This window comes from Galleria mellonella, unplaced genomic scaffold, assembly GCF_026898425.1.
Source record: "Galleria mellonella isolate WM207_F2 unplaced genomic scaffold, CSIRO_AGI_GalMel_v1 utg300, whole genome shotgun sequence".
Lineage (NCBI taxonomy): Eukaryota > Metazoa > Arthropoda > Insecta > Lepidoptera > Pyralidae > Galleria > Galleria mellonella.
This window is the reverse complement of record NW_026442068.1, coordinates 679697-707586: the sequence shown is the minus strand read 5'-3', so window position 1 is coordinate 707586 and position 27890 is coordinate 679697. Positions and strand designations below refer to the sequence as shown.

Genomic DNA, 27890 nt, shown 5'->3' with positions numbered 1-27890 from the left:
TACTTATAATAAATTTGTAGAGAGGTCAATTCTGTACTTGAAATATATTTCCAAAATAACTATCAGGGGGTGATTAGTAATCGATACTGATGCCAAAAATGCAATCAGTAATTTTTTTGTCTCTCTGTATGTTCGTTATAGAAACAAAAACTACTCGACGGATTTTTAACAAAACTTGGTACAATTATTCTTTATACTCCTGGGCAGGTTATAGTATACATTTCATCACACTACGATCAATAGGAGCAGAGCAGTGATGGGAAATGTTGGGAAAATGGGAGAAGTTACTCCATTTTTAAGCTTCCGTCGCGTGTGCAGCCTTAATGGCCACTTTTTAAAATGTCCACCCGTGCGACGCCGGAACGGGCCGCTAGTGTAAAATAAGTGCCTTGAATATGCTAATGCTAAGTTGTTTGAATGTAACCATAAACATTAATGTCTCTTAGATAGTGGTACTACTTTGTGTACCGTGTGATCTGTGATCTCTGTGATGCGGTTACTCTGTATACTTGCTCTGTGCTAGATCTCTCTTGTTACATTTAAAAGTCATTAAACTACAAATTTGTACTTTTTTTTTCATCAAATATAAAATCTATCTTTCACTTTTAATTACAATAAAAATCATGCATAAGTAAAATATTTTTAGCTTTATCAATTGAATAATTAATAAAAAATAGAAGAAGTCAAATAAAGGTTATGACTCACGTTTGTTATTATTATGAATTTGTATTATAGTAGTAAATTGGTCAGAAATTTATTTCAATAGAACACAATAACATCAATAGACAACGAACAACTTCTTTTATGCTATTTGTATTTTATTAAATGTGTAAACTTGCCCTATATTAAGTTTTTTAATACTTTTGGCATCTTATAAATCAAATTAGTGGCGTTAACAGCATTCGATGAAATACAGCGAATGAAGATACAATGCAGTGAATCACTCATGCATTAAAATAAGATAAATTGTTAATTTTTATGTTTTGTACATGTAGAGATGAGTTTAGACAGTTATAAATCAGGCAGTTAGAAATATTAGTTTAATTCGAATGAAGCGTTAGGTACTGGAATTAGCATTACATAATTTATGGATAGAGTTTAAGAGTTGTATACACTATTATGTTGCCATGATCGTAAAAACCACGCATGCAATTGTGTGACGAATGCCATAACGTCCAAGAATTGCAACGGCCGTCGTAACTTACATATTGCTTGAATCAAACAGTTTTACATAAGCAATAAAGATGTAGAATAGTTATAAAAATGTGTATTGAGTAGAACAGAAATTATTAGTATAGTTTTATGGGAATACTAGCCGTTTCCCGCGGCATTGTTCGTTTGTATCTGAAGTATTGTACGTGTTAAATGATAACTATCGTGAGACATACTGTGTTGTAATTTTTATTATTATACGCGCACATGAATAAGGGCTCCTATTGAGTTCGAAACTAGTAGAGCATCCTCAAATTTAAAATATGTGTACAGTCGACATAAATAATTACATATAATGCGTAAGATATAGCCTTCTCATGTACTAAATTTCATTCAAATCTATTCATCCGTTCAAGCGTAAATCAGTAACTAACGCACAAACATCTAAACATCCAAACATCTGTACAAACTTTGACATTTATAATATTAGTAGAATACTACTAGCAAAAAATTACCAACTTGGTCATATTTTGCAAAAGAGTTTCTTATATTAACTTGATATCTGAAAACGTCGTGTTAATATGGGAAGTTAAACATTTTTTTGTCGTTTCCCATCCTGTGTTTCTTTCGGAAATTGGTTAGTTTCATTGGTAAAAGGATGCTTGTGATTAAAATTCTATTTCACCATGTATGGTGGGCGTTAAACCAAATGTAAGGACCGAATGTTCGAGAAGACAGTATAACTACTACTAGTTAAGTGGACTAGATGGTGCAACTCAAACTCCTCTATAATGCACTTATAATTTTTATTAGAGGTTGAATGAAACAGTACACGACTTACACGTATAATGCGATGAATTAATAGCTTAAAAAGAGCGGGAAAATAATCTATCGCCCGCGTTATCAGTGTTGCCAATTTAATAATTTGAAAAATTGTTGGCTGGTATTGCCAACAGTGGGTACGTTAGATTAGATTATTTGGATTAAAAAGATTAACAGACAATCTTCTAAATCTTTTCAATTCAAGGACATGTTAGAGATAAATATTAATGCCTAAAATTAAAGTTCGGATTGTATAAAAATAAATTGAATATTTTAGCGCCTTTGAGATTATTTGATTATTTATATCATGTTTATTATTACTAATTTTCCATTTACAATACTTGTAACCCAATATAAGAATATAAGTATGTAGGTATGTATTTTTTAGTGAAAATATTATTAAGATTAAAGGAATTAAAGGAATTTACACATATAATCTCTAAACACACATATAAATATCTGTCTAATATCCAAGAATAACATACAATTACGTAAAAGTTTTTAATACCTACGTGAGTAATGATTTTTATAGTTTAGAAATTGACCAGTAATTAAATTTTACGCAGAGATGTTTCTATTTCAAACCATTCCTAAACCAACAAAAAAAAAACGTAATTATACAGTATAATAGGACTATGTCATGAAGGTAATGTATAGATATAGAATTATGACAGGTGTTGACATTTTGAGTTTTAAACTATATGTCTATAAGGGTCAATTTCGCCCACCAGTCATCATCTTGGTTTTGTTGGACAGAATAATAAATACATTACAGTTTACGTAAGATAGCGTAGGACTATTGTGATTAAACATTTCTATTTTGGAATGGAATTGTTTAAATTAGATATTAACAGTTTAAATAGGGTATTAATTATCATGCATTGAATTAATATTAGACATTTTATCATGCAATATACATAAATCTTGCGTTTTAATATATGCTGAGATTCTTTCGAATAACTTCTTGACTCATGCAGGTTTATAACATTTTAACACCGTTATACAGGGGTTGCATATACATGGTTGCATTAAAATTATCACGTACCCTGTACCAAGTGGCCACCTGTGGTTTGGCGCCGAAGTCACCACCGAAAACAATATACAATACATAATATATTAATTAAATGAAAAGTAAGTAATATTACAAGAATATAGATATATGGATTAAATGATTGTTAGTATATTAATGGAAACTACCGCAGAAATAAAATTAACTCCGTACCAATTAATTGCAAAAATAAAAAAAAATAGCTTTTACTCATAGATATATTTATTTATACATGGAAGTAGTATTAGTAGCATCAATTTATCCACAAGAGGAAATGCAAACGAACTAGGCCATACAGCCTGATCTTCAGTTCATACATGGAATATATTTCGAACGTCATGTTTTTAAATAAAAAAATTACAACTAAAGTACCTACCTAGTCCGGGCTCGCGTCACATCTAACAACAAATAGCTTGTACGAAAACTATGCAACTAGTACCAACACTGAATTTGGAAATTTTATACGATATAGATCTTTTCATGTCTTATCAATATATTGGATAGTAACATATTATAAATGGTGGTACAACACTGTTATTTTAAGATAATATACATTTTATTGCTGTGATGATGGTAGATGGTTGCATAGATTATTTCTTTAATAACATTAAAATAAAGGTAGTGCTGATTCTTGAATACCGTAATAATTATTAGGTACTTAATCTGTGATCTAGTCTACATAATATTGTTTTCGCGCCAATTCTGTCCGACAACATATCGGAATGCAAATGTCAAGCGGCGTGTATCTTTCGATTCACGTGACCGAAGTCTGTACGTTTAAGAAATTACTTCCCCGTAACGGTATGTGAAAACTGGTTTGTATTGTCGAGTGTGTTGGTCCGTTGAGCGGCGATTTTTCCGAGATCTAGTTAGATACGGGCACTTGGTGCAAGAAAAATAGCAGGTACTTAAGTTAAGTAATTAATATATAAACTAAGATTATATAGATAGATCAGAGAGTATCAGAAATGTGTTAATATTTAGTCAGCTAATTTATTGTTTCGCCGACTATTTTTTTAAAACAAAATGTGCTTATATCAGTGTCGCAAGTAACTAATTGGATTAAAAATTTTCCAGGTTTATTAAATTTGAATTTGGAATATTTTTTTCTGATTAATATAAATATACATTATGTACGTGTAGCTTATAAATAAATATACGTGTATTAATAAAAATGGCGGCAATTTTTAATAATTCAAAAACGTAAACATATTTTATGTCTGTACTCAGATATAAATCAAAGCACTGAGTAAAGATAAGCATAATTACTAATCATTATGCACTGTTTCTTTTTCAAATATATTCGTAATGATTTTGTATCACTTTTGTTATTCAATTTAATCTTACAATATAATTTCTTTTATATACTGAGTAATAAATGTATATTATGGTAAGCCTAATAACCTAAAGTTGACCTGTTTTGGGAAAGAATTTGTATGGAGACACTCTAAGTATATTATCTTATAATATAATAAATACGAACTAAACTAATATATTTGACTTATTTTATTACAACTACTATCATAGAGTTTCTCAGAGCGGTAACAAATTATGCAGAAATGAAATAATTAGTTGTTATAATATTTTACATAATAAAATTATTATTAATGTATTCTATCTTTTATTATTTTTTATATTATTATATATTACTGTATTATTTGATGTTTTCTTTATAATGGATTGTATTTTGTTTTAATTGTTGTTATTATTCTTTGGTATTGGGCATGTACTTTTTTTTTATAAATAAAAAAAGCTAAGATTAACCCGCAAATAGGAACAATCGACTCACCGTATTAAGTTTCTATGAATTTTATCGTATTGATTAAAATAGTTGCATATACTATAATTTCTATAATGCGTCAATTAAAACTTAACCCATTATCGGTACCTAACGGCGATAGACGTAATTAAATCACAAATAGTTTGTTGTAATTATAAAGACATTCTATGTTACCAATAGAGATAATATTAATAAAAAAAAAATATAGTTTAATATTTACTTATTGCCGCAGGGGACACTGCGAATGAGACATATTTATCGCTGTACGAATGTATCGACGATGTTTTATTGTTTCGTTTATTGCAATTTACGAGTATCGCCGGCCTGTACCGCCCACGTCTTCCCACGTGTGTAGCTCTAATGCAAATAAATATTTAATATGACGCTATATTAATAATATAAAACGAAGGTATCTAGACATCTTACTTTTTGTTTTTGATATATTTTAATGTTGGTATTGGTAAAGTACACTGGTCTGTAATAAACAATTGAACATGTAAACACTGTTGTACTTTGTCAGAACTGTCACATTATTCTATTATTGTTTGAAATTGTTTGAAGTGTTATTATAATAAAGTATTAAAGTGTTTCATGGATATATGTGTAATTTAATTTAATGTTATAGTAATTTACTTAGTTTTCTTTTTCTTTGTAATATGACGATAAGGTAGTAAGTACATAGTGAGATAAATATGGTATTATTTATTACTGGCCTATGTTCTACAATAAAGATTTGAAATTAAAAAAAAATACTTTTGTTTGTAGATATTTCTTAAATTATTTACATAAAATGCGTATAAAGGTTCTATTTATTGTGTAATTGTAGGAAGTCTCAATATAATAACGTATCCGTTCAATTATCTTCTCCCTTAGTCAAAGGTTCTGTTTAAAAGATTTGATCAGTAAGGTCGCCTTGTTGGATGTATTATTACATTTGTTATGGTTTCAAGGAAATATTTTTATTATATACAACAATGTTATATCATAAAATTTACATTAAATATAAATATACATAATGGAACTCTAATATTTGCCTCTCAAATGAACGAAACGAAACTTTATGTATATTTTTTATGAAACTTAAAATAGTAAACAAGCAGCTGGTCCACCTAGAAAGTGGTTATTATCATCTATAGACATGAACAGTACTATAGAAATAACAGAATATACTGTGTCACCCGTGATGCCCTTATATATGTATATACCGTAAAAAATGTAAAATCAAATTTAAAAGTCCCTCCCTATATGGGAGTTTAACAATATTTTTCCCGACAAAATATTAATTTTAAAATGGCAATATTTTCAGATTTTCACTTCGTACTGGTTTTATTACACAATCAGTGACATTAATAACAATAAATATTACTAATTCTAAATTAAAACATTTGTACATTATTAACTTAAGTATTTTATCTAATGAAATTAATTCATAACCAACCTCTTCATGTTCAATTAGCCCTAATATAAACAAACATGAAATATAAATAATTCAACAGTTTTAATAATCCCTTTTAAAATACATTCGATTTCTTTTGCAGTAGAGGTTTTTCAAAGCTTGTTTTTTTTTTTGAAAAATAATCTTAAAAAATCTTATCTTGAAAAAATCTTATTAATCTTGTTATTAAAATTCGTAAATTACCGAGAAAAAAATAAAATTAAGTTAAACACTTATTACGTATATCAGTATTCTTAAAGTTTTGAAGGCATGGAATACTTATTATTTTTATATTAACAAAATTATTACTTACATGGGTAAATAAAAAGAATCATGCGATTTTTTCGTCAAATAGTAACCTCGATTTCGACGGTTCTTTTTTATCGCATGTTTGTTTCAAATTAATTTTAATAAAATTTAAATTGCTTTTTTCATACACACAAACACACAAAAAAAAAGATGATGAAAATTATATAAGATAAGGCAAAAATTGTGAACATCAATTGAACAAATGTTGAAAATGCTCGATAACTTTAAATGGGACCCTCCTATTTACTTTAGGAAATGCTGGTGTAGAGAAAACAATGAACGTACCTTAGGCAAGGCGGCAAGGCACTGCTGCTTGACGTCCCAAACGAGTTGGTCTCTAGGAAACTGGAGGCTCTTCTGCACGTTCAGCTCTGGAACGTGCACGCGCACTAACAGCCACCCCTCCGCGCCCTCTGAGCACTCCCCCTCCATTACGCTACGCCATCTGCAAAAAAAAGTATAAAGCGTTTAGAATCATTTTCATGTAATATTAGCAGCAAACATGCTGACCGTCTACCTGAGCGGGGAAAAGGATTGTTAGTGATGGAGATTAAGAATCCCATTGCTAGCAATATGCCCAGCCAGGTCGACCTCTTTGCGGTTCTCCTTAGAAACTATCATGGTTAATTCCTTGTGAATTCGTCATGATGGGCTAACTGGCCTGTTTTCATTCTCATCGATCACCCTTCACTGGTGCTCCGCCAGCGTATCTTGTCAGCGTACGCGGGGTTACCATTCCATTTTCACCTGATGAAATGTGGTAACCATCGCTTATACACATGATTAGTAGTATTGAAATTATATAGTACGCTGTAATGATCATGATACCCCCTGATCATGATATTCTACCTCCATATCTTGTAATTTCACTGCCTTATATCGTCCAATGGATGCCAAGATGGACGAGGGACGGGAAGCAGCGTCTCTCTTTAAACGTCACCGAAACCTAACTGCGGTTGCTAAGCCGCCTGCCAAGAGTGGAAATTACCAGACGGACAGATAACGGTTGATATGATGATAATAATAATAATAATATTTATTTAATCAGACATAGAATAGGCAATCTCTTCCTTTTTAGTGGGTGTCGTAAGAGGCGACTAAGAGAACTTGATGGACGAGGGACGGGAAGCAGCGTCTCTCTTTAAACGTCACCGAAACCTAACTGCGGTTGCTAAGCCGCCTGCCAAGAGTGGAAATTACTGGAAAAACACCGAATAGGTGGAGGTTTATGTTCAACAGACGGACAGATAACGGTTGATATGATGATAATAATAATAATAATATTTATTTAATCAGACTACATAAGGCCATTTTGTTAGTTATAAATTGACTTAACCTATGTTAGTAAATGAGCGGTCATAACGCTCTTACATTGATAACCTGTCCGACCAAAATATTTTAGTATAGGACAGTCCATTTTATCAGCAATTGTCTTCAGAACACTGTTTGAGCTAACACGCACCCTACCCAACAGCGAAACAATGATTCTACTCTTTAAACAGAAACGACATGATGAACTTCGATGAACAATATCGATTATGCAAAACATCACGAACTAAACCTAACTTACATCACTAAATATCGTCCCACGAACTAAAGGAGAACTCAAATAACATGGACGATTCCAACTAAATATAATACATGCAAAACTGTCTAGAAGTTTAACGATTAATGTATATTAAATTTAAACGTTAAAGCGCAGTTATGTTAACCGTTATTAAATAGGAACTATGTGCGTAAGTGAGGCATTCGTTTGACGTTTTGATTGGTCAGCAAACTGGTGTTGTTTGATCGAAGGTAGGTACTCTGTATTTAGTAGCTGTAAGTAACGACAACACTTAATCCAAATTTCATTTATAATATCAGTTTATTTATTTAATTTTTACTGAAATTTCGAATGACAAACTAACCGACAGACCATCTAATACAAAGTGTCGGGGGGAAGGGATTGTTAGTAATGCGGGCTACCAGTCCCATTGCTAGCAATATACCCTGTCAGGTCGACCTTCACGTGGTCCACTTGGGAAACATAGTGCTGAATTCCAGGTATATTTATCACGATGGGCTAACTGACCTACCTTTTCATTCTCATACTGTGATCTCTCAATGGTGTCTCACCAGTGTATACAGTTAACGAAGGCGGCGTTGCCATTATCATTTATTAAAAACAAACAGTGTCTATATACCTATGTAACGGGAAATTAATAAACTCACTGTGTTTACGTCGTATTCCAACAATTGTTTGACTTCATATAAAGTGTTAATTGTCATCTATACTGTATACACGAACAGCACACCATGTATATACATATAATAAAATGCACTGTAATATTCATATTCAGTTTAAACGAATGAAAAACTTCTATTGTTGTTTTCAAAGAATGTTACAGATATGTATAGAATATCTATTTGTACGTAAAAGTAATGCCATGTGGTCCCGGCATAGAATAGGCCACCTCTTATTTTCTCGTGAGTGTCGTAAGAGGCAACTAAGGGAAGGCGAGAGATGGGCAGCAGTGTCCCTCTTAAAACACCATATCCAAAATCGTAATCTTCAAAGCTTAAATGCGGTTGCCTATCCGTCTGCTAAGCATAGCAACTACTAGCAAAACCCCCCAAGGGGAGGCTTGTATCTAGCAGTGGACAGTTAAGGGCTGATATATATATATATATATATAAAATATCTAGATAAAAAAGGCAAGGGCAAGAAGCAATAATAGACGGCAATATAAAAGCGATTTTTTTCCGAAAAGGTTCAAGGATCAAAATTGGTACAGGGTTGAACATTGTAGTCTTTCAACAATTATTATTGGCTAAATTACAACTTGGCTGAAGACGTTTCCCAACAGTTATTGGTAAATCATTCATTTTATGAGATATTAAGCATACTTTCTTCGTAACAAATGATTCGTTAACACAAATTAACCTGAGTGAAGCAACTTATAGTGTGACTAAATAGAAAGATATCCGATAAAATTCAATTAACTACCTACCGGATAATGATTAACGTTGGCCGCTCGTTAATCCGGTTGAATTTCTGTGGAATTATTCATTCAATAGCCGACGGCGCCTACTATAATCACATATCACCACTATAAGGAAAACTTTATTAAGCTTGTTTCAAAACTAGAAGGTTCGCACTTGCTCTTTTTTTTCTAATTATTTTTCGCGATTACTTCGCCAATCATGAACCGATTTTATGATTTCTTTTAGCAATCGATAGGGTAGGATTTTGTATCGATGCCATATGTACTTTTACGGTAATCATCATAATATTAGGTTTTAACCGTCCACTGCTGAACATAAGCTTCCCCTTTGGGGGATTTTTCTAGTAGTTGCCACGCTTGGCAGGCGGATTGGCAACCGCAGTCAGGCTTTAGAGATGTTTTAAGAAGAACGCTGCTGCCCATCTCTCGCCCTTCCTTAGTCGCCTCTTACGACACCCACGGGAAAGGAAGGGATGACCTATTCTATGCTGGGACCACACGGCCACTTTTACGATAAAAACTACTAAACTACAGATTTTCTATAGAATTATACACACTTTGGCATAGGTTGCTTAACTTGTATTTAATAAAACTAAATTCCAAGAAATCATTGGAAATATCTCGATTTGTATGCGTGTAAATTGACTTTACAAGACCATAGTCCGTTATTCTGTGTATTAATACTTCTATGTACTTAGAAGGATGAATATTGTGGTGTAATGTTATAGGTACTGCCCTTAACATATATGTGGGGAAGGATTATTACTAATCTAGTAAATTAACTAACTCTAGCCCCCATAATGTAGTATGAAAATGAAATGGTAACTCGGCTTGCGCTATCGGTATACTCGTTTGCTGGTCAGGCACCAGCGAGAGATGATAGGAATTTGACAAGAATCAACCTCAATAATTTCCAAGGGAAACTGCTAGATGATTGACCTGTAAAAGCATATTGCTAGCAATGGGTCTTTTTAGCCATATTACTAACAATCCCTTTGACCCTATAGGTGTCTTGTTAAGACAGTCACACTCTCGCCTTGGATATCGTTGTAATGAATTCCAGTGCGAATCCATCACGATGGACCAACTGAGATATCTTCACCTATTATTTCTTACTGATTCTCTATCAACGTGTATCAATAGCATATGCGAGGTTACCATTTTATGTCCATTAATTAAAAATAAATAAATCACATTCCATTTATGAGCATTTTACTATTTTTATGTATACAAACAGTTTGTTATTTTATTTATCTCATTAATAAAGATGTAATCCCCAATTATATTCGATCGAAGCGAACATTCCAGAAACCTTACTGTAACGATATCTAGGTGCTAATTTAATTACCCGGTTTATAGCCAAATAAAACCATTATAAAGGACCGCGGTCTAAACGAGGCTATAAAAATAGACTATAAATACAATGGGTTGCATAAATAAATTCTTTTATGGGATGGTATTTCAATCAAAGAAGTGTATTTCTCTTTTTATTTGCGATCTCAAAAGGACGAGAGTTTTAATTCGCCTGTATTTTTTGTCTCATTATACCTTCGCTAATGCTGGATCGATTGTGATAATTACCTTTGCAATAAGTAAGGTTTACAACAATGTCGGTGCCATGATAATTTTGTTACGATTCAGTGGTTCTTTTATTTTACGTTTCGTTCGTTTATATTGCGTGTGGAATGTTTATTTATTTATTTATTTATTATAATCAATTACAGATTAGAAATGGTATTTACTAAATGTTATATACAATTTATTTCGTTGAATAATATAATATGTAATAAAATAAATGAATAAATAAAAATAGCCTTTATTCCTGAATTATAGGTTCTTTTGTTAATTGTAAATATGTATAAGAAATTAATGTTGACATCAGCAACATCTTATTTTTCAGGTTGTTCTAGAACATAGGCCTCCTCCATATTTCTCCATTGGTAACGATTCCTTGCAGCTTGTCTCTAGCCTTTGGGCAAATCATTCTCCCATCTTCTTGTTGGTCTACCTTGGTTTCTTTTTCCATTACGCGGATAATATAATATGTAATAGGAGTGGGTAATTTATAGTAAAATCTATATATTTTAATTACAATATCTATATACGTGTCCAATAATGAATTTATTAAAAGTCTTTTATCTAAAAAATAATATTAGATAACAGACTTTTAACATATTTAATTTTTTTTATTATTATTCGACCGATATGGGTGATACAGAAATGGGTGATGACCTATTTCACGTAAAAATGTCCAGACGAATTGAATATATAGATATCGGATCAGTATACATAATACCTATGTATAATATATAACCTACAATTTACCAGAGGGAGATTTTGTACAAAAGTCGATTGCTTGGGTATTTCTGTCCCATTCGTGTTTCTACCGTGAAGCAGTTGTGTTTGCATGGCTGTGTTTCCGTTTGAAAGGTGGGATATGGCGTGAATTTATAGGGTACAGAGGAATAACATCTGAGTCCTCAGGAATGGCAACGTATAGGGGGGGGGGGGTGTATCATGGGCGAAACAATATACTCTGTTATGTCCATGGTACTGCTCATGTCTATAGGCGACGGTTAGCACTTTCCATCAGGTGGGCCGTCAGCTTGTGTGCTATTCTAAGTTGTATCAAAAAATCTCACTTCTTAATTTATAGATTAGGTTTTAAATTTTAACATTAAAATAAATATCCAGATAAAACTGATAATGATAATATTCTTCAAATAATAAGCTATCAAATGCAAAAAGAATTTTTCAAATTTGATTGATAGTTTCAGAGATTAGCACGTTCAAATAAACAAACCATTCCGCTTTATAATATTAGTCTAAATTCTCAGTACTGCGCGTCAACTAAACACTTATTTAATTAATAAAGTCGTTTGTTTTTTTCCTAACGAATGTGTTATGAAGTAATTCTCAAGTACCCATATTAAGGGGTGTCACGAACTCAGTTTGTGGAGATAACGTTATCAGCAAAGTGGGTACCATAGTTAACACCTGTGTACGCTGTACGCGTTCGTCGATGCGACGCCATAGCACTATAAGGCCGTAATTACATTATCTCACTCGTATCAATGTCAGTAACGATGTGGACAGTTTAAAATTATATATGTTGTTATACTTGGCTAGAAATACGCCAAATGTTGCGAGTTTATTTAAAAAAAACCCTGAATTAATAAAAAATAAAGTACAAGTATTTTAAACATAATATCATTCTTTTTTTTATACAAGTTAGAATGGCAAACAAGCTGACGGCCTACCTGATGGAAAGTAGTCACCGTCGCCTATAGACATGAGCAGTACCATGGACATAACAGACTATACTGTTTCGCCCATGATACCCCCCATGCGTTGCCATTCCTGAGGACTCAGGTGTTATTCCTCTGTACCCAGTGAATTCACGCCATATCCCACCCTTCAAATCGAAACACAGCCATGCAAACACAACTGCTTCACGGTTGAAACACGAATGGGACAGAGGTACCCAAGCAATCGACTTTTGTACAAAGTCTCCCTCTGGTAAATATTATACATAGATTACCAACTTCATTTAATGTAGGTAATAATAATAAAGATAATATATTGACGTTATTAAAAAAAGTACTTGTAGGAACATATTTCTATAACTTGTTACGATAAATACCTGTCTGCTTTAAGGCATTTCAATCTTTTATTTATTTTTTGTTTTCTTTCTTTTACAATCTGTTTTCTTCTGTATAATAAACTAAATAAATTTTCTTATAATATTGTGTACTTGTGTAGGAATTTTCACTTATATTCACAACAGAAAAAAAAATACTTTTCCTATTTTACATTTACTAGATTTACGCAAAAAAGTACTAGTTGGAGTGGATAAAAAAAAAATGAGAATAAATGTCAAAACATGGCCTTATGGCCATAAATTCTTTTTACTTTAATTTTATATATATTTTAAGATGGTGACACAATGACCAGTGAGTATGATGACATCTAGACGACCACATTATGGTGCTTACTAGAAACCACCATGGTTAATTCCTGGCGATTTTTACACAATGTGCCAACGGATTAGGACTTCATTCTCACCTATTATCATTCGCTGGTATTCCATCAACACATGTTACAAGCCCACAACGCAGGCGAGGTTATCAATCTATATTAATCCTTTAAAAAAAGTATTGGATAATGTAAACGTGACTACAAGAATTACGAACCCAAATAGCGTTCGTAATTCCAATACACTCGTAATAATAATTACAGATGCCCCAGTTTCTTCAAGAAACGTGTTTGAACTGATTCGATTAGTTACTCGGCATTTATATATCTATATGTTGTGACAGCTGACTACACTGATAAATAACGGGGCTCGACGTTGACAGGACTTAGTTAATTGATTTCGGTTATGCAAATGTAGCGCTTGAGAAAGCTTAATTTTAGCTTCTATTATTCTTATTTATTATCAGCCATTAACTGTCCTCTGCTAAATGTAAGCCTTCCCCTTTTATTTTACTACGCATAAGTTGCTATCTATTATACGCATATCTTGGCAGGCGGGTAACAATCGCAGTTAAGCTTTGGTGGTGTTTTAAGAAAGGTACAAACTGCCTATCACAAAATTGGATGCAAATTATGAATATCTAACAAAATATTATATATACATTGTATGTGTTTTACCTTGATATGCCATCTTCTTATAGAAGTGATGTACTTTTCATCTTATAAGATGATTTATAAGTAAATCGTGAGAAAACACACCTACGAACTACCAGATAGTTAGACACATTAGACAAATCGAGAACTTTCTTTTTTTGGAAGCCACTTAAAACAACATAGTAGCATAGATAGCAACTAGTTATTTAACCGACTATACGAGTATAACAAAACTCTATTTTAATAAGTACGTCTGTAGTAAAAATATATAAAAACCGTTTACACATACTACGACTATTTATTTATTTACACTTCACTGCACCATTTAAAAAAAAATAGTAAATACAGTAAATAAAGCAGTCGTGTTTGCGTGGCTGTGTTTCGGTTTGAAGGGGGGGATATGGCGTGAAATACTGGGTACAGAGGAATAACATCTGAGTCCTCAGGAATGGCAACGCATGGGGGGTATCATGAGCGAAACAATGTACTCTGTTATGTCCATGGTACTGCTCATGTCTATAGGCGACGGTTACCATTTTCCATCAGGTGGGCCGTCAGCTTGTTTGCCATTCTAAGTTGTATAAAAAAAATATTAGTGAGAAATTATACATAAGGTAGCCTTATCGCTAGGCAATCTCTTCCAGACAACCTTTGCGTAGAGGACATTGAGAAAAAGATGAAGTTATGCTTAAGTATGCTATAAGTGAATAGGAAATAATAGGGGGGAAAGGGATTGTTAGCAATGGAGTTCGACATATGCTAGCAATATGCCCTATCAGGTCGACCTCCACGTGGTTCTCCCTGGAAACCATCGTGAACAATTCTTGTTGAATTCGTCACGATGGGCTAACTGACCTGCTTCATCCTCATCTATCATCCCTCACTGGTGCCCCGCCGGTGTATACCCATAAAAAAAATAGGAAATAATATTAAATAATGACTCGTATCCTGAAGTATTTATTTTCTTTGCCAATGGCTATTGGACGGTAAATTAAATTTTTTGGGCGATGAGATCACCATATCACCAGTAATTTATAATTTACTTTATCACGTCATAAAAGGATAATCCCTCTAACCGTCTACTACCTAGTGATTAAATTTGTGCTGTTCGATTAAAAAATTATCAATTAAATCCATTTATATATAGACTTCTCAACATACCTACGTAATATTATATTACTAACTAGTTTTTTATTGTGACTTCTTCCGCATATCTGGGAGATTTACCTTCTTATTTATAAAAACTAAAATGTCTTACAAACCTATTTTATCTATTACACTGTTTTTTCACATCTATTCAAACTGAAAATTTAACTCGAAAGAAAGAGATAAAATAGTTCAATAGCTAAAATAGGTTTATGAGAAGTCTAATGTTCGTATAAATAAGGGTTTTTTTTTTGATGGATGAAAATGGTATGGTAACCCCGCCTGCGCTAACGGGATACGCTGGCGGAGCATCAGTGAAGGGTGATAGATGAGAATGAAAATAGGCCAGTTAGCCCATCATGATGAATTCATCAGGAATTAACCATGATAGTTTCCAGGGAGAATCGCGAGGAGGTCGACCTGGTATATTGCTAGCAATAGGATTCTCAGTCTCCATTACTAACAATCCCTTTCCCTCCTGAATAAGGGGGTTAGCCCATCTCGTTTTTATACCGAAATATAACACCATGGTGTATAATAGTGTTGCCAGATTGAGCATCTTTTCGCAATTTTGTGTAAAAATTTCCATTCACGAAAATATGGAGAAATGAAATGTTTGAATAAAAGTGAAATGGGTTTGGAGAAATTTGGTTAATATTTTTCGATAGTTATGGGTATATCAAAGAAGTAAGAAATAGAATAGAAAGAGTCTTTATTCCGTCGTTTATTCTGGTGTTACATGTCAAAATGCAACGAAAATAAAAGTCAAGTTAAATATTGTTTCCCATAAAAAAATAAAACAAACTTCAATTGTGACAAAACTAGTTGTTTTAATCTAAAAACTAAATTACCGAACCTATATGTTCATAATCTATATATATAAAATAACATCTGAGTCCTCAGGAATGGCAACGAATGGGAGGTATCATGGGCGAAACAGTATACTCTGTTATGTCCGTGGTACTGCTCATGTCTATAGGCGACGGTTACCACTTTCCATCAGGTGGGCCGTCAGCTTGTTTGCCATTCTAAGTTGTATAAAAAATAAAAAAAATAAATTATGCCACTTTTCGTTGTAATTTTATAACTCAAGAACGGGCTCACCTATCCAAACCAAATGTTTAGGCAAAGCCTACTATTTAGTTCGGACTATTTAGTAGAAGGTTTATGTGAAGTTTGCACAAAATCGGTCGAGCGTTTCTTCGTTTATCACATTTTTTGTAACAAATGAATTCAATAAATGGCGGATCATTTTGTTAATGGGGACTTTTGTGTCAAATTCAAACTTTTTTAAGATGGGGATTGTGCTGTCAAATTGAGACTTTTTTCAGTGTTGACAGAACAATTAAAATAACTAGCAATTAATTTTTTTTTTGTTTGAATAAATGAATTTGATGTTAAACATTTTTTTTATTATTTCACTTTATACGTAGCGAAGCACGTACCGGGCCGCTAGTTGTATATAAAAAAGAATTTTCCAAAAAAGAATCTTCGGTTTAGAACTGACGGAGTTATGAGGTAACAAACATAAAAAAATACAACTGAAATGAGAACTTCTTTCTTTTTTTAAGTCCATTAAAAAAGAAGAAAAATAACGAATTAAGTACTACAGTGTGTCACCACTGTACATTCGTTTCCAGGAAATCGTAAGAGAAAGCCACTTAAAAGGAATCTCATAGGAATAAAGTATAATAATATGGCAATAAAGCATAATTAAAAACTATAAATAAATTGCTACACCAGCCGCCGCGGCCCGGCCAGCGTGATTTAATAGTATGTATTATTCTCTAATGGGAAAAGACTAAAGCCCATAACAGTATGGAGTTATAATATGTATATATATATTTATATAATACTAGCTGTAATTCGTAGCTTCATCCGCGTGAATTATAAAGTATCCTATGTGCTAAGTTAGAATATAACCTATTCGTGTCACAAATTGCATTTTAATCCGTTGAGTAGTTTTTATATGCAAGAGTAACAAACACCCATCCAGTTTTCGTTATAAACTTTCGCATTTATTATATATATATATATATATATATATATATATATATATATATATATATATATATATATATATATATATATATATATATATATATATATATATATATATATAGTTATATAGTTATATATATATTCGCTGTTGCCCATCCCTCGCCCTCTTTTAGTTTGCTCTTATGAAACCCACGGGATAAATAGGGGTGGCCTATTGTATGCCAAGACCACACGGCCAGTATCTGTATGTATATGTACATACCAAGTTTCATTCAAACCAGTTCAGCGTGATTAAGTAACAAATACCCAAACACATTTAAAAACTCTCACATTAATAATACCAGCTATATACTACTATTAACCTCGCGTGTATTAGCATAAACATGGCATAAAGAATATATTATATGTAATCTAGAAAATAATCTATGAGTTTACCAAAATTAATTCAAATAAGTTTAACCGTTCTTTGTATGTATTTACGACTTGCATGCTGTAATCATCTGTAATTAACACACATAGACGACTTCAGTTATATGCTCGTATTATAACTTGTACAATTAACTTTACGGTGTCATTGTCGTTTAAGATTCAAATAAATAAATTTAAAACTTACTTTACTTATTTCTAGATGCATCTCTTAGGATTCGGTTTAAGATCCATTCACACAACTACGGATCAATGTTATTGCTCTCGGTGCTGTTCGGATTTAGTACAAGGACAGAAAATGTTTTCAACGTTCATTGATCACGGAAAATTGGTATCTATGAATGTTCTCTTGTGTTTTAATGTATTCACAAAGTGGTTTCTGCATTCTTTGTTTATATAGAAAAATGGCTATATATGTAGGTATATATTTTACCCTATAGATTATGCGCTATTACTTTGATAAAAAGACACGTCAGCGATGTTTACTAGTTATATTAAGTATAGAATAAATTATAGACAGTTGTGACCAAAATACATCTTGGAGGTGTAAAAAATTTATTAGCACTTAAGATCGGCGCGTATGTTAAAACACGTTGCGTGACATTAGAGCTTTGATGCATCTAACAATGAGCTATTCGTATGTGAACAAGTTTATGAAAATTGTACGCAAGCAAATTTTTCTTCTTCCCTGATCAGTACTGACAGGTCTCTCGGACGGAGTTGTGTGAATAGCGCTTTACAGTGGATTAACCCGAGTATAGATTATCACTGTGGGCATATATCTGATACCTAATCATTATAATTACTTGGACTGCATGTTAATGACTTGAAAGATGTAATCAAGTAATAGGATTTCAATGTAATTTAAACGACCTGCGTTTAGATAAAATTCATAATGAGTATAATGATTGAACGTTGACACTGATGTATTACAATGTCGATAATAATGATTAATAACTTGAATTAGATAATACTTATTTTGATGGTGTTTGTTGTCACGTTGTGGAATTTGGAATTCCATCTTTATAAAGAGAGAACACATATACTTACTCGACAATACACGTGTAAGTATATATGTATGTATATCATATTCTGTAACCCGTTTCGCTGCTCTATGGCATTGTCAAAGATTTAAAAGGATTTTATATTAAAAATACCAGAGTAAGTCTTGTACAATAGGCTGTATAGGTGCTCCACTGCATTCGTATTTTTGTAGTAAAGCAGCTATTTACATGGCTGTGTTCGCAGTGAAATCAGCTGTTTACTGTCCAAATGCTGAACATAGGCCTCCCCTTTTGGGGGGAGGGGGGACGGTTGGCCAATAGTTGTCGCGTTTGGTAGGCGGGTTGGCAACCCTAGTTAGGCTATATTTTAAGAGGGATGCTGCAGCCCATCCCTCGGTTATTAAGTTCTCTTAGTCGCCTCTTCCGACACCCATGGGAAGGGAAGAGACGGCCCATTCTATATAGAACATATGTATGAGGTCTAATGGCCTCATTGCTAGTAATATACTCTATCAGGTCGATCTTCACGTGTCTCCTCTTGGAAACCACTGTGCTAATCACAGTATAAATAAATTCATCAGGGCAGGCCAATTGATCTGCTTTCATCCACACCTATCATCTCTCTCTGGTGCCTTGCGAACGTATACCGATAGTGCTGGCAATCATTGTTATCCATTAAAAAAAAAAAACAGTGCCCAAATCTGAACTAGATCAGCTGATTTTAAAATTGTTTAATGGAAGAGAACTCTTTTAGAGTTAAACTCGCCTTTGTACATTGATTACCTCTGTCATATTTTAACGTTTCATTTGTGTGTACAATAAAGTAATAAATAAATAAATAAAATCGACAAAATTCCAAACATTACTCTGCATATGCGTGATACAAATCAAATCAGCACATAAATAAGCCCACAACTTCAGAGATTGTTATAATCCCAAACACGTCACGGCATACATTAAATTACGGTACCGACTCACACTTTTTGTTTTATAACCGGTTGTAATTCTGGTTCAATTGACCGAGTTTATGTGGGTCGATGACATCACGAAGATTGTACACGATACCTGAATCTGTATAGTGTATCGTGGGCAGCACATGGCGATTTTTGATAGCCCTTCAGACCCCAAATGGTAAAAATGATCACATGCTCATTCGCTGTCGATTAGGCATGGGTAACATAAATAGAGATATCTCGATGTTGGGTTCCTCTGGACACTGATGGAGGAAAAGGGTCATCACCTATTTCGATATATAGCATGAATTTTTCAAATTTAAAATAAGACGCGAATTTTATTTAATAACTTTTCTTTTACATTATTATGTGGATTCTACTTACCGGAAGAGTACAGAGTAGAATTACGAATTCTTTGAACACTTCAAGCTGTTTAGAGATGAAACATTAGAACAAAGAGTTTTCCTCAAGGAAATAAAGATAAGGGCCTCAGTGTAAATGTTTGTACAACATGGTCGCCCATAAAGATCAGTGCTCGTTGAAAATGGAAGTTTTAATTATGAATTTATGAGTGTTGCCAAATATGAATTATTCAGTATTGTTTCGTAACTTCGCTTGAAACATTGTCTTTTGTAGACTTTTTGCTTGAAGTCACTGATCTATTTGTTTTATAGAGAAAGTGGAATTAGGTAGTGAAATATTGTTAATTATACTCGTAGCTATTTATTTTAAACGTTCTGTAACATGAAAATAATATCACATTTTTTTTAATACATCTTAGAATGGGAGAATTTATGCAAAAGTAATCGACTTTTGCAGGCGGGGTTACCATTCCATTATCACCCATTAAAAAAAATATCCGTACCACTCCGGTATCTATGTAGTAATATCGATACTGCTTCAATATCTTTAGAGGGAGGCTTTGTACAAAAGTCGATTGCTTGGGTACCTCTGTCCCATTCGTGTTTCAACCGTGAAGCAGTTGTGTTTGCAAAGCTGTGTTTCGGTTTGAAGGGTGGGATAAGGCGTGAATTTACAGGGTACAAAGGAATAACATCTGAGTCCTCAAGAATGGTAACGCATGGGGGGTATCATGGGCGAAACAGTATACTCTGTTATGTGCATGGTACTGCTCATGTCTATAGGCGACGGTTATCTCTTTCCATCAGGTGGGCCGTCAGCTTGTTTGCCATTCTAAGTTGTATAAAAAGAAAGTGGACAGATAAAGGCTAATATGATGAAACAAACATCAGACTAGGCCATAATGTCTTAGGCTACCGCTTGCCGATGATCATTAGCAGTTCAAATAAAAATTCTATCAATGGATTGAATGTTTCTATTTGTTACTAATTTAATTCGGATCAGTGATAATTTCAATGAAACTTGATTGATTAACTTTTAATTAAGACCTATTGAGACTGAGAATAGACATAACCCTTTCAATTTCGACACATCTACGGACTATAACCAAGTACGGAAATTCCGCGTTACGTTCTATCTCTGTAAATTAGAACGCAACTAAACGGTAGCACTAATGAGTGGCGGCCGGTACGCCGATAGAGCACGGAACGTATTGTATCGCTTCACACGATCCACGGTAAATATTTGAACGGCCACTAAACATTCCAACTATGTCCGTACCTGGACATCGGACTTAGGGCTGCCCTTCACCAATGACACGATTTTTTATTATTCTGTCAACATTTTTGGTACAAATTTTAAAATATGATTATTATTGGAGGAAAATCTATCTACACGAGTCATTAGCTCCGGCTTCGCGTAAGTAGATAGAAAGATCATCGTCATCATCATATCAGCCTTTAACTGTCCACTGCTGAACATAAGCCTCCCTCTTAGGGGGATTTGCCAGTAGTTGCCACGCTTGGCAAGCGGATTGGCAACAGCAGTTAGGCTTTGGAGATGTTTTAATAATATAAGATAGAAAGATATTAACGTGAATTCGAACATTTTTCTAAAGAAACATTCATAAAAAATGACAAAAAATTTTGAGTAGTATGCGACTCTAAACTGTTTGACATTTATCAATCCGTGTCCATCTAAAGTAATATCATAAAGAGGAAGGAATTGATTTTTTGAAAAAAAATATTTAATCTACTTTTACATTATTAGCGAGTAACTGTAGCGTACATTGTATTTAAAAAAAATCATGGGAAGCCCGAACGGATCACTAGTATGTTACAAAAGGAACCCGTAAAATAGATAATACAAATTTAACACCCTGTGGCAACCCTATTCAGATTTATAAGTAGGTAAGCTACGAGCTATCTAATTGGGTCTCGGTTTATGGTAACTTCGTCTACTTTGAGGGTAGGTAATTAGTGACGTCCATGTATTATTTCACATATTGTATGTGTAAATGATTTAGTAGTATGGATCTTCTGTTTCTGACTTTAGGTATTCTATGCTTTTAATGTAACCTAAAGTGGGACATATATCTAAGCTTTCAATATCATTGTGCAGATTTTGAGACATAGAGTCTGTAAACGTTCATTAACTACGGTACTACTGCAATGTATCAAGATAGAATGAACACCAGATTTTAAGATATATTTGTTTAAAAATAAGTTATAAAATATTTAAATCATTAATTAGAATTATTTATTAGAAGCAAGATTTTCCTCAGTAAAAAAGTACCCTCAATTATGACCAAATTTATATGATACCAATACAGGAGTTAACTCTATTTACACAAAAAAGAATTATCAAATTCGGTTTAGAATTACACGCGCTTAAAAATACACATGGACTTCTTTCGTTGGATTGTAGCTTTTTTTTGTAAAAAAAACGGTAGTGTAGCGGTAGTCACTTACCATCAGGTGAAAGAGCATGCACATCTGATGGTGAGTGACTACCGCTATCCAAAGAACACCCGAAATACCGTAAGAATTGCAGACGTGGGCATAACAATTACATACCGTATGCTACCTAGCATAGAATAGATCACTAATTTTTTTCCTATGGGTGTCGTAAGAGGCGACTGAGGGAACGTAATGGTCGAGAGATGGGCAGAAGCGTCTATCTTAAAACACACAGGAGTAACTGTGGTTGCCAACCCGCCTACCTAGTATGGCAACTACTGGTCACCAAAGGAAGCCTATATTTAACAGTGGACGATTAACTGTTGATATGATGATGATAATAGCAATTATATAGCAAATATACAATTAGAAATGCTATTTTACATAATTGCTAGCAACATTTATAAAGTATTCAATTTCCGTTGCTTCACTCGAACATGTAAGTATTCATAGTAACATTTTAATGCCAAATTAACATTACATTGCTAAGCCTTGGTTATAAATGACTATAAACATAACTGTATATTTACTGTGCATTTTAAAAAATGATATGTTTGTTAAACACGACTATATGGTTTTATTAACTTCTGTAAACTTGTGTAGGTGGCGCGGTAATGTTTCGTAATGTACTCGACCGTATCAGATTTTGTTGGGTTTGTGAAGAATTTATGCTTTAAAACTTACCTGTAACGTTATCAGATGCATAATAAATACATTAACGCCCAACTTTTCGACGAATCTTAAAAAGGAGTAGCTTCTAAATTCAAGTCAATAAAAGTGAAAAGTAGAAAAATTTTTCATTGAACGTTAATTATTTATTTATTAAACTTGAATACACCTAGAAAGTGTATATGGCGGACTTAACATCAGTGCAGTGAATTTAAAAGGTATAGAGGAATAACACCTGAGTCCTCAGGAATGGCAACGTATGGGGGATATCATGGGCGAAACAGTATACTCTGTTATGTCCATGGTACTGCTCATGTCTATACGCGACGGTTATCACTTTCCATTTTTTTTACCATTCTAAGTTGCATAAAAAAAAATGGTGTTATCTACCAGTAGCCTGTAGACAGGAATAACAGAAAATGTAATTGACGATGCAACGTGTTGAGCAAATAAATGGAAAAACAAAAATGATACAAAATCAGTAATTATTATTATAACATTTCTGTAAATCGATATTTTAATAAAATATACATAGATTATGGAGAGTTTGTTGATGATTATATATAAAATTTTATATTGGTCTCATACATTTTTAATTTCGGAGTAAAATCCTGCTTTTTAAAATATATATTAAGGTATTTTTCTGTTTTTTAAAATTCAAATAAATTAGATATAGATAAATATATTATTTATTTGCATTACTTACAGCACACAAATAACAACAGACATAAATAGATAAAACAAAAAAATAGACAAAAGAATAAATATACAAAAAAGGAAAATACATAAAAGACGTAACACAATTTTCCTTTCGTGCGTGTGCCATGACAACATAAAATGGTAGCAACTCAGCTACTTTTAGGTACATCTAATGTGTCGATAGAACGTCTCGTCGTCCATCGGCTCGTTTTCTTTCTTTTTTGTTTAAAATAAGTATAGAGAGATTATAAGTCAACATTAATTTTGTCATATATTTAATATTAATTTATATACCATTTTTATTATTTATATTTATATATATTTAAATATAACTATTTATATTTGCCATTAGCATTAATCTCGCCAGTTGTGCAGTTTTTTAGAACAGATAAATAAATTTAACGTGTAAAAAATTTACTATAAACAGTATGATTACGTATGCGAATATTACAATAAATAATGTGAATAGCGTGAATTTACTGGGTACAGAGGAATAACACCTGAGTCCTCAGGAATGGCAACGCATGGCTGGTATCATGGGCGAAACAGTATACTCTGTTATGTCCATGGTACTGCTCATGTCTATAGGCGACTGTTACCACTTTCCATCAGGTGGGCCGTCAGCTTGTTTGCCATTCTAAGTTGTATAAAAAAAAAATCATGATTGTGTCATACAAAAACCGATTTCAATTATTACAAAACTAATTATTTTGATTTAAAAAACTAAAGTATTGACCCGATTTTGATACAGTTCCTATGGGACTAATCTGTAAGTAAATTTTTTCAGATAAAAAAATTCTAAATCTGTTTAGAATTAATGGAGTTATGACGTAACGAATATAAGAAAAAAAATTATTTACACTTTGACAATTAAATAACCTTTAATATACATACATACATACATATATACATATCTGTTACGCCTGTCTCCCATTAGAGTAGGCAGAAACAATGGAACGCCAAATGCTTCGATTCAAACAAACCTCTTTCGCTTCTTCCACATTCATCAATCTTTTCATACACGCTCGCCGGTTACGGGTACTTTTAATATACAATATATGTATAATTCTTAATGGCTTTTTAAATTCTATAAAAGACTTAAAAAAAAATCGACGACACATTGCAAGAGCGACTAGATTTCATTGCAAAAAAAAAAACCGGTAATGAATTCAAGATAAGTTATTATTGTTTAATATTACGTTAATGTTCTTTGTAGCAAATTAAATAGATCTATATCAGATGTGCCGTAACATTAACGCTGTTTGCTATACCATCTACATGCATTATATAAGTCTATATTACATTACGAATCGATCTAACAAATTATTGCCCAACAATAAGGTTGGTCTTGCTTTACAAGTATTGTTCCAAACAAGTGTCGCGAGTTATAAGGAACCCTACATTTTCAACTCATTTAAAAAAGAAGCAAGTTTGGTATTATATTATTTATTTGGAATGGTAACCCCGTCTGCGCTAACGGTATACGCTGGCGGGGCATCAGTGAAGGGTGATCAGTGGCGTTACAATAGGGTGGCAGGGCTGGCATAAAGTCACGGGCCCCCGACCCAAAAGGGCCCCGGCTCAAGAGGCCGCGAGCTCAGAAATATATATATATATATAAATATATTTTATTTTACATTGTACCTGAGTATAGTATTTTCTTGTACTGATAGGGTCTCATCAAAGAATTTGCCAAAGGCCCCGAATGGTATAGTTACGCCACTGAGGGTGATCGAAGAAAATGAAAACAGGCCAGTTAGCCCATCATGACGAATTCTTCAGGAATTAACCATGGTAGTTTCAATGGGATTCTTAGTCTCCATTACTAACAATCCCTTCCCCCCCCCCTCCCCCCAAAAGAAGTAGGGTTACAATTCAGTTGTTTTTTTTATGTTTGTTACATTATAACTCCGTTAGTTCTAAATCGATTTGAAAAATTATTTTTTTATCTGAAAGGATATATACTTACTTAGGAAATACTATCAAAAGAGGTTTAATAGTTTAGTTTTTACATCAAAATAATTAGTTTTGTTACAATTCAATCAAAATTCCAATCGGTTTATAACTGACTGAGTTATGAAGTGAGAAACATAAAAAAAATACAAGCGAATTGAGAAGCTCCTTGTTTTTGAAGTCGGTTACAAAAGATTAAGTTCAAAATTGATCTACTATGACTCGAGAGTGGAATACTAATTAAAACAGCTCAAGGCTATATTGTACTTATACAATAATTATATATCTACTTCAATCGCATGTGTCGCGGCCAATAGAGGGCGCATGAGAATACCGTCTTAACCTTGCACTGATTCACTGTATGCACAACAATGGAGTTACTGAACAAACAGTTGTAATTGTTAGAACGCCACAGGAATGTATAAGAAATGAAGCCACCCGACACGTGAGAATTTCGAATGTAAATAAGGCAGAATCTATAGATGTACTTCACGAAGAAGAATGTATGTAGAAGGTGTGGGTAATATCCGTACCGTGGGGGGAACGGGATTGTTAGTAATGGGGTCTAACTGACGGCGGGGCACCAGTGAAAGATGATAGATGAGGATGAATCAGTTCAGTTAGCCCATCGTGACGAATTCAACAAGAATTGTTCACGGTGGTTTCCAGTGGGAATCACGTGGAGGTCGACCTGATAGGGCATATTGCTAGCAATGGGGCTGTCAAACTCCATTCCCTTTCCCCTCCTAATTGACCCATTGCTAGCAATAGTCAGGTCGACCTCCACGCAGTTCCTCCTGGAAACCAACGTGGTTAAATCTAGTGGAATTCGTCATGATGGGTTAACTGACCTGATTTTATTGTCACCTATCACCCCTCACTAGTGCCCCGCCAGCGTATACCGATAGCGCAGGCGGGGTTACCATTCCATTATCACCCATTAAAAAAAATGTCCGTACCACTCCGGTATCTATGTAGTAATATCGATACTGCTTCAATATTTTTAGATCCCTCTTAGTCTCCCGACTTTGTACAAAAGTCGATTGCTTGGGTACCTCTGTCCCATTCGTGTTTCAACCGTGAAGCAGTTGTGTTTGCATGGCTGTGTTTCGGTTTGAAGGGTAGGATATGGCATGAATTTACTGGGTACGGACGAATAACACCTGAGTCCTCAGGAATGGCAACGCATGGGGGGTTTTATGGGCGAAACAGTGTACTCTGTTATGTCCATGGCTCATGTCTATAGGCGACGGTTACCACTTTCCATCAGGTGGGCCGTCAGCTTGTTTGCCAATTTAAGTAGTATAAAAAAAAAAGATTCCTCGTGATAACTTTTCTTAAATAAGGGGAGATATGTACAGACATAATCTAGTTAAATTTTATTATATAGTAATAAGTGTACATATAGTAAGATAACCAATGCATTATCAATATTGTGTCGAGTCTTAACCGAATTTGAAATTGATAAATAAAATTATTTATATACCATATTTATAGACAATTTACGACCGTAATAAAAATGAAGTGTTACGATAATTCACTTCAATAATAAATTATGTTATCTTCTTATTTTGTTTTAGGAAATAAATTGGACGTTTCCTGGAATAATAAAAGCGGAAAATTGTACGTATTCGTCACGAACGAACCGGTAAATAAAACTTGATTTGGTTGTTGAGGTAATCAGAACTAGTTCTCAAGGTACGGTACCGAGTCCTAATGAAGGTAAAGAAGCGAAAACATAATGGGGAAATTGATTTCTTTTTGCGGGAAGCGTAAAAATTATCACATTAACCATAAACTCTATACAATATACTGTTTTTGGATTAGTGATTTATAAACTACTAGTAATCCGGCCCGGCTTTGCATAGGTAGATAATTTTAGACAATAATATATAACTTATGTTCGCTGATAGTATAGCTTTTTATAGGTGAAACAGTTTTAAACATGAATTGAATAGTTTTTGAGTTTATGCATTTTTTTTACTGATTTTTTTTTATACAACTTACAATGGCAAACAAGCTGACGGCCCACCTAATGGAACGTGGTAACCGTCACCT

At 33.4% G+C, this 27890-nt stretch overlaps 1 protein-coding gene across 8 annotated transcripts in view; it reads right to left on the bottom strand.

Annotated features, from left to right (window-relative positions):
* Positions 1-27890, bottom strand: part of LOC113523461 (SH3 and multiple ankyrin repeat domains protein 3) — a 297001-nt gene that overhangs the window by 125788 nt on the left and 143323 nt on the right. For 6 of the 8 annotated variants that reach the window (XM_052895642.1, XM_052895641.1, XM_052895643.1 and 3 more), the window contains 2 exons: positions 6832-6991; positions 3020-3037 (listed from right to left, as the gene is read on the bottom strand). In XM_052895642.1, the coding sequence (XP_052751602.1) occupies positions 3020-3037; positions 6832-6978 (165 nt within the window). In that variant the 5' untranslated portion in view covers positions 6979-6991. The remainder of the gene's footprint in view (positions 1-3019; positions 3038-6831; positions 6992-27890) is intronic. The other 2 variants (XM_052895644.1, XM_052895647.1) reach the window with 1 other exon arrangement.